Raw genomic sequence first — 13,971 nt, forward strand, 5'->3', positions numbered from 1 at the left:
GTCAATTAAGTATATGAAAAGATGCTCAACAGCATTAGTCATTAAGGAAATACAAACCAGAACCACAATTAAATTTTTTTTTTTTTTCAACGTTTATTTATTTTTGGGACAGAGAGAGACAGAGCACGAACGGGGGAGGGGCAGAGAGAGAGGGAGACACAGAGTCGGAAACAGGCTCCAGGCTCCGAGCCATCAGCCCAGAGCCCGACGCGGGGCTCGAACTCACGGACCGCGAGATCGTGACCTGGCTGAAGTCGGACGCCCAACCGACTGCGCCACCCAGGCGCCCCTGGAACCACAATTAGAAACCACTTCACATCCACTAGGATGGCTACAATCGAAAAGACAGATTATGTCAAGTGTTGACCAAGGATCTGAAGAAATTGGGGCCCTTATACATTGCTGCAGGAATATAAAATGGTACAGCCACTTTGGCAAAAAGTCTGGCAATTCCTCAAAAGGTTAAACATAAATTTACCATAGACTCAGCAATTCTACTACCAAATATATACCCAAGAGAAATGAAAACCTATGGCACACAAAAACTTACACATGAACATTCATAGCAGCATTACTTGTAACTGCCAAACAGTGGAAACCCAAATTTCCACCAACTCTTAAATGGATAACAAAATATGATATATCCATTCAATGAAATATTATTTGGCAATAAAAAGGAATGAAGATACTGGTACAACTTGAATAATTCTTGAAAATATTACACTAAGGGGCGCCTGGGTGGCTCAGTTGGTTAAGCATCCGACTTCGGCTCAGGTCACGATCTCACTGTCTGTGAGTTTGAGCTCCGCGTCGGGCTCTGTGCTGACTGCTCAGAGCCTGGAGCCTGTTTCCGATTCTGTGTCTCCCTCTCTCTCTGACCCTCCCCCGTTCATGCCCTGTCTCTCTCTGTCTCAAAAATAAATAAACGTTAAAATAAAATTAAAAAAAAAAAAAAAAAAGAAAATATTACACTAAGTGAAGGAAGCCAATCACAAAAGCCCACATATTCTATGATTCAATTTATATGTCCAGAATAGGCAAGTCCAGAGACAGAAAATAGATTAGTGATTGCCTACAGTTGGGAGGGGGGCTGTGATTGCTAAAGGGCATAGGGTTTCTTTGGGGGTGATAAAAATGCTCTAAAATTGATTGTGGTGATGGTTGCACAACAGTGTGAATATATTTAAAATAACTGAATTGTATACTTTGGTTGTTTTTCTTTTAATGTTTATTCATTTATTTTGAGGAGTGGGAAGAGGGGCAGCAAGACAGGAAGAAAGGCCCAAGCAGACTCTGTGCTAACAGTGCAGAGCTTGATATGGGGCTCGATCCTATGCTTAACTGACTGAGCCACCCAGGTGCCCCCTGGGGCTCGATCCTATGAATCGAACCATAAGATCATGACCTGAGCCAAAATCAAGAGTTGGATATTTAACCAACTGAGCCACCCAGGCACCTCTCTTCAGTCAAGCTTTTAAGATGAGTTAGGTATTGGGGCACCTGGGTGGCTCAGTCGGTTGGGCAAAAAACACTAAATTTTAGCTCAGATCATGATCTCAAGGTTCATGAGATCAAGCCCAACATCAGGCTCTATGAGCCAGCTTGGAATTCTCTCTCCCTCTCTCTCTGCCCCTCCCCCTGCACATACTCTCTCTCTCTTTCTCTCAAAATAAATAAACTTTAAAAAAAAGAAAAAAAAGAGTTAGGTATTCATAATGTCTCCAGATCCTTATTTCCCGCCTAAACGTCAATATACTGCAATCTGGCTGAAATATATTAAATGTACTTTTTTTTTTTTAAGTTTATCTATTGATTTTGAGAGAGAGAGAAGGGGGGGGAGGGTACAGAAGGGGCAGAGGGGATGGGGGAGAGAGAGAATTTCAAACAGGCTCCACACTGGCAGTGCAGAGCCTGACACGGGGCTCAAACCCACGAACCGTGAGATCATGACCTGAGACAAAACCAAGAGTTGGATGCTTAACCAACTGAGCCACTCAGGCACCCCTACTAAATTGACTATTAATAAAACAAATGGCTTCCTAAATACAAAATCTAGTGGACAATTCAGTCATCATCTATGGACACTTGACACTGAATAGCTCAAGCAATCTCTCTCATGGAAGTATTCTCCTAAAGCTGATTTCCAAAATTCCACATTCCTGACTCTCCATTCACCTTCCTGAAAAGTTTTTCTCACACTATAGATTTGAAGGGGTATGTGCACCCCACCAATGTTTACAGCAGCATTATCAACCATAGCTATCAAACTATGGAGAGAGCCCAAATGTCTATCAACTGATAAATGGATAAAAAAGATGTGGCAAATATATAATGGAACATTACTTAACCATCAAAAAAAAAAAAAGAAATCTTGTCATGTGTAACAACTTGGATGGAGCTAGAGAGAATGTATTATGCTAAGTAAAATAAATCAATCAGAGAAAGACAAATATATGATTCCACTCATATGTGGAATTTAAAAAGCAAAACAGATGAACATATGAGGGAGGGAGGAGAAGAAAGGGAAACACACCACAAGAGACTTAACGATAGAGAACTGGGGCGCCTGGGTGGCGCAGTCGGTTAAGCGTCCGACTTCGGCCAGGTCACGATCTCGCGGTCCGTGAGTTCGAGCCCCGCTTCAGGCTCTGGGCTGATGGCTCAGAGCCTGGAGCCTGTTTCCGATTCTGTGTCTCCCTCTCTCTCTGCCCCTCCCCCGTTCATGCTCTGTCTCTCTCTGTCCCAAAAATAAATAAACGTTGAAAAAAAAAAAATAATAACGATAGAGAACTGAGGGTTGATGGAGGGAGTTGCATAGGAGATGGGCTGGATGCGTGATGAGGATTAAGTGGGGCACTTGTGATGAGTAATGGGTATTGTAGGTAAGTAATGAATCACTGAATTCTACTTCTGAAACCAATACTGCACTGCATATTAACTAACTAAAATAGGGGCGCCTGGGTGGCTCAGTAGGTTAAGTGTCCAACTTCGGCTCAGGTCATGATCTCATGGTTCATAGGTTCGAGCCCCACGTCAGGCTCTGTGCTAACAGCTCAGAACTCTGAGCCCGCTTCAGATTTTGTGTATTCCTCTCTCTCTGCCCCTCTTCCACTTGTGCTCACTCTCTCTAAATTAAACATTAAAAAAATTTAATTAACTAGGGGTGCCTGAGTGGTTCAGTCGGTTAAGCATTCAACTTCGGCTCAGATTATGATCTCACAGTTTGAGTTCGAGTCCCACGTCGGGATCTGTGCTGACAGCTGAGAGCCTGGAACCTGCTTTGGATTCTGTGTCTCCTCCTCTCTCTGACCCTCCCCTGCTCATGCTCTCTCAATAATAAATAAAAGTTAAAAAATATTTTTAAAAAATTTAATTAACTAAAATATAAAAAATTAAAAAAAAATACATAAATGTTTTGGGATGCCTGGGTGGCTCAGTCAGTTAAGCATCTGACTTCAGCTCAGGTCATGATCTCACAGTTTGTGAGTTCAAGCCCGTGTTGGGCTCTGTGCTGACAGCTCAGAGCCCTGGAGCCAGCTTCTGATTCTGTGTCTCCCTTTCTCTCTCTACTCCTTCACCTTTCACGCTCTATCTCTCTCTCTTTCTCTTTCAAAAATAAACAAACGTTAAAAAAAAAAAAAGAAATGTTTTTCTCAGTCTTTTTTTGAGGGCCCTCTTCCTCAGCCAAATCCTTATGTGATGGTGTGCATTAAGGAACACCATTCCCCATCCTTTTCTTTTTTAATATTTAATATTTCTGGTTAACCTCCTCCATGTCCATGGATTTAATTTCCATCTTTCAAAGGACAACTCTAAAATCTATACCTCCATGCATACTGTCATGGTGGTTCTCTCAAATTCCCAGTATTCTTGTCTATGTCTCTATTAAAATGGTTATCATATGGTATTCTAATTATCAGCATGCCTTTTCCCATCAGAATGTCAGTGTCCTGAAATCAGTGTGACATGCAGGGTAGATGCACAATAAATATGCACGTAAATTGTTGAATGATTCTTTCATTTCCTGGATCCTGTGAGATAATCTGCAATATATCCTACAAATAGATTACAAAATTAATTCCAGGTATATAATCCATTAATTTCTCACCTTGTATCTTCTTTGTGTCTTCACCTTCCATGCTTGTCTGTATTCTTTTTCCTTATATTTCATCTATAAGATAAAGATATTTTCTCAATTTAAATCAATGTTTGAGAATTCCAGAATTATAAATGCAAAAGTGTAGGGAAAAAACAATTTTCCTGAAGACAGAAGAGCAGGGACTGAATCTACAACTTATTAAATATGTGATACTGGGTGTGCTTAAGTTCCCTAAGGCTCAGTTTCCTCTTCTGTAAAATAGGAAATCCCTACTTCATAAAGTTGTTACAAGAATTAAATTTGAAAAATACATAAATGCATATGGCATTCTCAAGTATTACAGGCCTTCAACATAGTTTATTAAGTAAATATACACATTTGGTTGACTGAATCTAAATGACCCTCTTGTGGTTCTGCTTCCTTATTTTCTTTTCTTTCCTGTAAATTTTCATCCCATCATTTCTGATTGGTCACTCCATGAATTGGAAATTTAAAACACACACACACACACACACACACACACATTTTAGAACTGCATTTCTCTACACAAGCTAAGCTTAATACTAAAATTTTGTTTTTCAACAATCCATGGTTTTTTCTTTTTTTTAATTTTTTTTCAATATATGAAATTTATTGTCAAATTGGTTTCCATACAACACCCAGTGCTCACCCCAAAAGGTGCCCTCCTCAATACCCATCACCCACCCTCCTCTCCCTCCCACCCCCCATCAACCCTCAGTTTGTTCTCAGAATCCATGGTTTTTTCAACATAGTATTCCACTATTAAGCTAAAATCCTTGTTTATATACCACTTGTTGGAATTTTTAAAATAACTGGGAACCCTGATATGGCATTTCACATGCTAAACTGATTTTTTAGAAAAACTATCAGAGTCCAATTAACTTCTTAAAGCAATGAATCAGGAACTCTAAATCACAGAACTCTAGAACTCTAAATCACAGAACTCTAGAAATCTTTTTTTTCTAACACTACATGGTTAAAAGGAGACAGCTACTGGGGCACCTGGGTGGCTCAGTTGGTTGAGCACCCAACTTTGGCTCAGGTCATCATCTCGCAGTCAGTGAATATGAACCCCAAGTCCGGCTCTGTGCTGACAGCTCAGAGCCTGGAGCCTGCTTCAGATTCTGTGTCTCCTTCACTCTCTCTCTGCCCCTCCCCAACTCATGCTCTCTTTCTGTCTCTCACAAATAAACATTAAAAAAAGAAAAAAACTAGGGGCGCCTGGGTGGCTCAGTCGGTTAAGCAGCCGACTTCAGCTCAGGTCATGATCTCGCGGTCCGTGAGTTTGAGTCCCGCGTCAGGCTCTGTGCTGACAGCTCAGAGCCTGGAGCCTGTTTCGGATTCTGTGTCTCCCTCTCTCTGACCCACCCCCTTCATGCTCTGTCTCTCTCTGTCTCAAAAATAAACAAACGTTAAAAAAAAAAAAATTTTTTTTAAGAAAATGTAGATTTAAAAAAAAACAACAAAAAAAAACTAAAAATAAGAGATAGCTACTTATCCTTTCTATTTTTTTCTCACTCTCAAAATGAAAATAAAATTCCCAAATAAAAAAATTAATAGTAAATGTGAGAATCTTTTATAAAATAATATATAAATGTATACCAGGTTTGCCATTTTTTTTAAACCTAAATATTCCATTAAAAGAAGGATGCTTGGGTACATTATAGTATATTTACAGGATACTGTTACAAGAATACTGATGTTTACTTGAAATGTTTAATAACAAGGAAAAATGCTTATGTTACAATTAATCAACAATGGCAAGACTCAAGCTTTTATCTACAGCATGATCCCAATTGTGTAGAGGAAATCATAAAATAAAACTACATGGAAAACAACATGTTAACACTTGTTTTAAGCTGGTGGTTCTATGGTGTCTTATCCCACTTTTTTCTATTTTTCACAATTTTTATAATAATAAAAGCTTCTAACATTCAAGTCCTATAATAGGCCAGGCTATGTTCTGTAAACCTTACAAATATTATCCTTCTAGTTTTTACAACAACCCTAAGAGGAGTTATAAAGATGAAGACTGACAAGGAGAGGGTAAACAATTTGCCCAACTTCAAACAGCTAGTGAGTGCCAGAGCTGGAATGAGCACCAAAAAAATCTGAGGCCATGCCCTACACTCTTATCCTCTACTACACCTTCTTCCATATGTAAACATGCATTACCTTTGAGAAAATGTGTTAGGATTTGGAATAGGAAGAGTAAATTAAAAAAAAAAAAAAAAACTTAAAAAAATGGGCTATGGACTACATGTATCACATGTGGAGGTTTTTTTGCTTTGTGAAGGAGTATAAGGACTATTTCTTTAGTTTTAATTAGTCAACCTATTCTGCCTTTAAATATAATTTTATTTTTACAAAGCTTTAAAAACTAAATGTATTGAAATTGAAACTGACAGAACACATTACCTTCTATTCCACTTTGTCTTTCTTATACTGTTTTCTAATAAATGACACAATAAAATGGAACTTTCCAGGGGCTCCTGGGTGGCTCAGTTGGTTAAGCATCCCACTTCAGTCATGATCTCATGGCTCATGAGTTCGAGACCCACATTGAGGCCTGTGCTGACAGCTTGGAGCCTGGAGCCTGCTTCAGATTCTGTGTCTACCTCTCTCTCTCTCTCTCTCTCTCCCTGTTCCCTGCTCGTGCTCTGTCTCTCTCTCTCTCAAAAAAAAAAAAAAAAAAAAAATTAAAAATTTTTTTTGAAAAAAAAAATTAAAGTTTTCCAAGTACCTAGTAGCATTAATACAAGTCATTTATTTACTAGCTAAGTGCTTAGAAACATCAACAGCAAAGGGCAAGTTATAACTTTCAAGGGATAATTATAAAACTATATTTTAAATTATGAAATATAGACTATTCCCCAAAACAAAAGCATCTGTTCAATAAAACAGTGTTTTCAGTAATTTAGTGAAGATGCAAATTGTGAGAAGATTGCAAAATTATTTGCTGTATTCTCACAAGGGGAAAAAAAGGATTTTTCCAGGTAACAGAAGAAACTATTCCATTTACAGGTTTAACTCAATGTACTCCCCAAAACAGTGCTGTTAAATTCAAATTTAAGCAAGAAAACTAGCTGAACGTTACTCTTTTACTTGGCATAGAAAATGTTAACATGAAAAGCTTTTTTGAAATTTAAGTACTACCCCAAAATATCAGAACGATAAATGAAATCTTTCTGTATAAGGCTGGCAGGCTGAAAATCCCACCACTAAATGCCATCACTAAGTTCTTGACAGTGGATGCCCAGCTTGGACTCACGCACAGTGGGAATTTTCCTGAAACTAGGGGAAACAAGGGGGAAAGGGCCAATAGGCAAAAAAATTTGCCGTTACAGTTTAGCTTGAGAAATAAGAAGTGCAGAAAACAAGCTGAGTGAGGGTACGAGGAGCTCGCTCTGCGTTCACATTCCCAGACTCAGTAGACTGGAGCAGCCGTTCGTTATGCATTAAAACTCATCACCTCTTCCCAGTTTGCACAGGAAGGCGATGCCCGATCTTTCCAAGTAGGGAAGGCTACCCCCACCCCCTTTTCCCAGTTCGCACTCATTAACACCAAGGCCTGGCTCACCTAAAGAGCTGGGAGAACTCCTTTCGAAGAGCAGTGGTCTTCCCCAGGCTCGTGTTAGGCCAGGACTCTGCAACTCCTGCCAGGGACCGGGTACCGGTTAAGGGCGTGAGTCCCGCCCCGCCACCCGCGACTCCTGAGCAGCGGGCGCGCAGCTCAAGTGCTGTGGCCCACGCGGTCCGGCCCACGGTCTGAGAAAGGGCCTCACCAGTGGTTCCCACCCCTCCGATACACCAGAATCATCTGGCGAGAGGCCTGTGGATTCTCAAATACAATCAGGGTCGGAAACTGCCGGGCTCCAGAGGCCTGACCAAATGGTACGTGGCAATTCTCTTTTTCCCATGAGCTGCTGTGGGGGCTGCGGCCGGGTCGGCCGCTTCCTGAGGAAGGCCCCTTCCGGCCAGTTCAATCCCCTCAACGGGTTAGGAAGGGAATAGGGAGGCATCCCTCATCCCAGCCGCTGTGAGGGCCGACCGGGGCCTACTGGCTGCAGTCTACCTTCCACAGGAGACCACTGACAGATTCCGGGGCGGGGTCAGGGCAGGGCCCGCACGCGCGGGGAGTGGAGGCCGTGACCTTTACCATCAAGTCGCGGCGTGCCGTTTCCGTGCTTCCTCCCTCTAAGCCCGCCTACAAACAAGACGCTCCACTCCGTTTCCCGCCCAGCAGGCCAGGCATACTTCCGCTGGGCGGAACTGGGACTTCCGGGCGCTCTCGCCCGCCCACACGCGGTGTCTCCCCACAGACAGACGCTCCCCGAAGTCCCCAGGGCGGGTCGTGGGTAGCAAGAGTACGAATGCAGTGTCCACGAGTGGTGGAAAGTCACAACGTGGAGGGGAAATCTTCTGAGCTCATCGCTCCGGGTTTTTAGGGCTTTTCTTTGCTCAGAGGGGCTTTCGCCACAAGGAGTTAGGAGAGCCGGCTCCAGGTCCATGAGACCAGGTCAGAGATTGGGGCAGCAGGGCACAGCATGGGTTAAGGGGCCCTCCGAGCCCCAAGCCTGGCCCTCAGTCCTCTCTCCCAATCTTCTTGTCTTTGTTTTCTGATAAAACTATACATCTGAAATATCTGCCTTTTCTTGTAGTCATGGTTGGAAGCTGTCCTTTGCTAAAATCTACACATGGGATAAATTCATTATTTAATTAAGACTGTAAGAAAAAATACACTTAAAGCTGTTTCTAATGAAACACGAGATTTTTCTAAGTAACTAATTAGCAAGCCAGAAATAATGAACTCAAGTAGAAATGGTAACTTTTATTCTCCCAGAAAATGACTGCTTCCTTTCCCCTCCCCCACAGAGAACAAGACATTATTACAAATGAGAACAATGTTTATTAAGGAAACAATTTAACACTTCTCCCTTAGCAGAATTTTACAGACTAGAGCACAACCTGAAGGCCATTACAGTTTAAATCACTGACACACGATATAGGGTGCTTATTCTACAACTGGAAAGTTGCTGAAGTTTGTGACATGCCACTATAGATGTAAGTATTATTAAAAATTACAAATTGTTTGGTGATTATTTTGATAACCTCCTGAGCAGCAGCTCCTGCAAGGAAAAAGAAGAGCAAATCTTTGAAAAAGGTGAATTTCAAGTTATATAAAAATATTCAATTATGAAAAGAAAACCTTTCTGTTCCAAAAAGAAAGGTGTTTAAAAATAAGCCAAAATAGGAGCGCCTGGGTGGCTCAGTCGGTTAAGCGTCCGACTTCGGCTCAGGTCATGCTCTCGCGGTCGGTGAGTTCGAGCCCCGCGTCGGGCTCTGTGCTGACCGCTCAGAGCCTGGAGCCTGTTTCAGATTCTGTGTCTCCCTCTTCCTCTGACCCTCCCCTGTTCATGCTCTCTCTCTCTCTGTCTCAAAAATAAATAAATGTTAAAAAAAATTTTTTTTAAATAAGCCAAAACAAAGCTTACCAAGTCACATCAAAATCAAGAACTACAATTTTTTATAACTATGTTATTAAAGGAAATAAAAATCTGTCCTATACATTCACACATTGGGATATTATGCCACAGATTAAAAGAATGAATTATTTTTAATTGTGGTGGCAAGATATACTACGTAAAAAGTCAAAACAGTAGTATGGTTGATTGTACTTTTTAAAAAAATACATATAGACAGAAAAGATTCTCAAAGACCACCCAGACCACCCTTCTGTTGCATCTGAATCTTACCTTGTGCATATTTTACTTTTATAATAAAACAGGGGTAAAGGTATATTTGTTCTAAATACATCTATAATTTGGAAACGATCCACATTAAATACTGCCAGGTTGCCATATTATACTCAGTAATAGACTTATACAGTAGTGAGTTTTGAGCAATTACTCAAAGAAAACAATAGAAAAAACAAAAAACTACCAACAAAAAAATTCTTCATCTTTTATAATATTCACATTCATTGATTCAATAAAATAGGAGACTCTATTACATACCAGATCCTCTTCTAGGCGCTAGGAATAAAGAACAAAAGACAAAAACCCTTGCCTTCATGGATCTTACTTTTAACTAGTAAGGGAAAGATAATTTGCAAATTAGTAAAATGTATAGAAATGTATAGAAATGACCCTAAGGACTAAGGAGAAAAAGCAAGGAAGGGGGATACATATGAGTGGAAGAACAGGGACTCAGTTTTAAATTGAGGAGTCAGGAATGGCCTCATGCAACGAAAGTAACATTTAAACAAAGACCTGAAAGAAGTGAGGGAATATAATGGTGTTGTGCAGAATACAAAACACACATGTTAGGGACTGAATGTCCTCAAAATTCATGTTAAATCTGTAATACCCAATGTGATAATATTTGGAAGTGAAGAGGATACTGGAGGTCTCTGGGAAGGAAACAGGGTTAGATGAGGTCATGGGCTGGGGTCCTCACAAAGGGTTTAGTGCCCATATAAGAAGAGACCCCCAAGAGCTGTGTCCCATCTGTCCTCTCCCCTCCCTGCACAAAAAGGTTATGGCACACAGCAAGATGACAGCCGCCTACAAGCCCTGGACAGGCTTCCTAGAAACCAACCGTGCTGGCCCTGACCTTGGACTTCCAGCTTCCAAAGTTTTTTTGTTTTTTGTTTTAAAGTTTATTTATTTATTTTGAGAGAGAGACAGAGAAAGCAAGTGGAGGAGGGGCAGGGAGAGAGGAAAAGAAAGAACCCCCAGCAGACTCCTTGCTGTCAGCACAGAGCCTGATGCAGGGCTTGAACCCACAAACTGTAAGATCATGACCGGAGCCAAAACCAAGAGTCAGACACTTAACTGACTGAGCCACCCAGGCACTCTTCAACTTCCAAAGTTTTTATGAAAGAGTGGTAATTTTCATTTAAAAAGTATTTATTTATTTGAGAGAGAGAGAGGGGGGGGGGGAGAGAGGGAGAGGGGGAGAGAGAGAGAGAGAGAGAGAAAGTGGGGAAGGGGCAGGGAAAGAGAGAATCCCAAGCCAACTCCACTCTGTCAGCACAGAGCCCAATGCAGGGCTCGAACCCACGAATCGTGAGATCATGACCTGAGCCAAAACCAAGAGTTGGATGCTTAACCAACTGAACCACCCAGGTGCCCCAGAGATGGTAATTTTCAGTTGGGCCTTGAAGAACAGGAAGATTTTAGACGTGCCAGAAATAAGGAGATTTTAGGCAAATGGCCCTGAAAGTTAAGGATTGAAGGAACAGGAAATCAAAGGCATGTCTGGGAGAAAAGGAAGTCACTTGAAAAAACCAAGGGCAGAAAGGCTGAGTGGAATCAGAACACAGTGTATTTTTAATGTTAAATAAGGGACTCTGGACTTGTTTTCTGAAGACCATTGTAGTGTGTATGTGTTTACTGGCAGGGCAGAAGGTTAATTAAGTGAGAGACATGATCAGAGCTATGCTTTAGAAAAATTAATGACTCTTCACTTTAAGATGGACAGCGGTGGGAGAGATGCAAAGCAGAAAGACCAGTGAAATAAACAGAACATCCTGCTTCACTGACTTCCCTAGTTAAAATAGCTATAAAAACAAAAGTTCATAATTGTACTGTGTAACCACAGATGCCAGTCTTCTCATCTGTGGAACTCACCTCCTAAGAACGCAGCAATGGTGTGTGGCTCAGCAGCTCCATATCGGCAACTACAGAAAAGGATGGAGACGTGAACTTAGATTAGCCTTATGACAGGACAGGTATTATCTCTCATATGCCTTAAAAAATACTCACAATTCATGGACATAATCATCTTTCACCATTACAGATAATCCATATTCCTGAAGGAAGCCAGTGAGACAAGACTTCAGCTTTCCTATATCTTCTTCAACCTGGTAGTTAGATACCCCTACAAATACATAATGTAAATCAATTTTCATTAAGGTAAATATGCAATTCAAAACCAATGGCTCTTTTTAAAATCCAGTTTTAGGTGTTCTAATCAATATAGTAAGGTATGAAACTGAAGAACAAAAATAACAGAAAGCATGAGACCAATATTTACTATCACAAGGCTGTAACAATCAAAGAAACCATCTAAAACCCATTAAAAATTCAAGTTAGGCAAATCTGCTTTGTTTACTGCTCTATATCCAGTATCTAGAAGAGTATCCAGCACATAGTTGGTGTCCAAGAATTATTTGATGGAAGAATTGAATGAATAAGTAAGTAATGTCTTATTTACACAATTTATAAAAAATTAGGGTGTTTAAAAAATATTATGGTGTTTATTATCCATTTCCAGGAAATTAAATGACACTGAAGACATATAGCTATAATAATAAGTAACATTTATTGAATTAATAAATGCTGGACAGTGTTCTAAGTACCATTTATATTAATTGATTTAATCCTTACAACACTCCTATGAAATAGGTACTATCATTATCCCTGTTTATAGGTGAGAAAACTGAGGCACAGACAGATTAAATTATTTGCCTGAGTTACTTAGCTCGTAAGTAGCAAAACTGGGATATGAGCCCAGGCAGTTCTTAATGATTAAACTGTAATGTTTCCAAACATTATTTCCAAGCTATTATTATTTCTTCTAGAAGGAAAAATATAATTGCTGTAATATTCAAGTGTTTTTAAAATATCAATATTTTTGGGGGTGCCTGGATGACTTAGTCAGTTGAACGTTTAACTTCGGCTCAGGTCATGATCTCATGGCTCATGGGTTCAAGCCCTGAGTTAGGCTCTGTGCTGGCAGCTAAGAGCCTGGAGCCTGCTTTGGATTCTGTCTCCATCTCTCTCTGCCCCTCCCCTGCTCACACTCTACTTCTCTCTCAAAAATAAACATTAAAAAAAAATTTAAATATCAGTATTTTTTGGCTCCTCTAGTTTAAAAACTATCACTACTCTTCCTCATGATAACACCAACCCTTTACTACTTACAAGGTGTCACATAGTATTAAGTGATTTTCATACATTACCTATATAACCTTTACAAACTGGTAAATACTATTATCACTATTCCATAAATGAGAGAACTGAGATTTGAAGGGAAATAGTGATTCACCCAAGGTCAAGAGACAGTAAGTGACAGAGCTTGGAAGCCTGTGCTCTATGTGGTAGCTAGTCTCCCAAGATGGCTCCCCAATGAACGCTCCTTTGTGCCCTCATGTAGTCCCATCCCACTGTTAATCTAAACTGGCCCTGTGAAGCCAACAGAACATGATGTAAGTGATGCCGTGTTCTAAGGCTTCTGAGGCTAACTCCTAAAATACCTTGTACTTTCCACCTGGATCTTTTGGAATGTTAACTTTGGGGAAGCAAGCCACCATGTAAAACAGTCTACCCTAGGAATACTATGCTAAAAGGAAGCCCCAGTTAGCCATGGAGAGATACCTGACTAGTCCCCAAGCAGTTCCAACTATCCCAACTAAAGTGCCAGTCAATGAGTGAAAATGTCATCTTGGATGTCCAGTTCAGTGAAACCTTCAGAATGACCCCAGCCCCAGGCATCATGCAACTCCATGAGTTCCCCTCTCCCCAGTGAGAACTGCCTAACTGAGCCCAGCCAATCCACAAAATCACAAGATAATAATTTACTGTTTTAACTATTTTGGGGATGATTTGTTATGCAATAAACCAAAAATACAAGCTAATCAAACAATACACATAAAGTAATACATATTCGGTGTTTATTCCTTTTCTTTCTTTTGGTAAGCTTGCTCATTAAGACTGTAACTCAGACATCTGGGGCAACAGATTTTATGATATTCCTAGAATGTGCTGCTATGCAGTAAACTGGTACAATTAAAATTTTCATCTTTTTGTTTGTTTTTAATTTTTATTTATTTTGAGAGAAAGCCT

At 40.4% G+C, this 13,971-nt stretch overlaps 2 protein-coding genes across 9 annotated transcripts in view; both read right to left on the minus strand.

The window, feature by feature from the left end:
* Window positions 1-8,890, minus strand: part of TERB1 (telomere repeat binding bouquet formation protein 1) — a 49,009-nt gene extending 40,119 nt beyond the window's left edge. For 5 of the 6 annotated variants that reach the window (XM_045443013.1, XM_045443014.1, XM_045443009.1 and 2 more), the window contains exons 1-3: window positions 8,280-8,890; window positions 7,701-7,776; window positions 4,109-4,171 (exon numbers count right to left, since the gene is read on the minus strand). In XM_045443013.1, the coding sequence (XP_045298969.1) occupies window positions 4,109-4,139 (31 nt within the window). In that variant the 5' untranslated portion in view covers window positions 4,140-4,171; window positions 7,701-7,776; window positions 8,280-8,890. Of the gene's footprint in view, window positions 1-4,108; window positions 4,172-7,700; window positions 8,241-8,279 lie in introns of those variants that run through there. The other variant, XM_045443010.1, reaches the window with a different exon arrangement.
* Window positions 8,891-9,009: 119 nt separating this feature from the next.
* Window positions 9,010-13,971, minus strand: part of NAE1 (NEDD8 activating enzyme E1 subunit 1) — a 32,950-nt gene continuing 27,988 nt past the window's right edge. For all 3 annotated transcript variants that reach the window (XM_045443015.1, XM_045443018.1, XM_045443017.1), the window contains 3 exons: window positions 11,890-12,004; window positions 11,755-11,804; window positions 9,010-9,249 (listed from right to left, as the gene is read on the minus strand). In XM_045443015.1, the coding sequence (XP_045298971.1) occupies window positions 9,140-9,249; window positions 11,755-11,804; window positions 11,890-12,004 (275 nt within the window). In that variant the 3' untranslated portion in view covers window positions 9,010-9,139. The remainder of the gene's footprint in view (window positions 9,250-11,754; window positions 11,805-11,889; window positions 12,005-13,971) is intronic.

Source organism: Leopardus geoffroyi, chromosome E2, assembly GCF_018350155.1.
Source record: "Leopardus geoffroyi isolate Oge1 chromosome E2, O.geoffroyi_Oge1_pat1.0, whole genome shotgun sequence".
Classification (NCBI taxonomy): Eukaryota; Metazoa; Chordata; class Mammalia; order Carnivora; family Felidae; genus Leopardus; species Leopardus geoffroyi.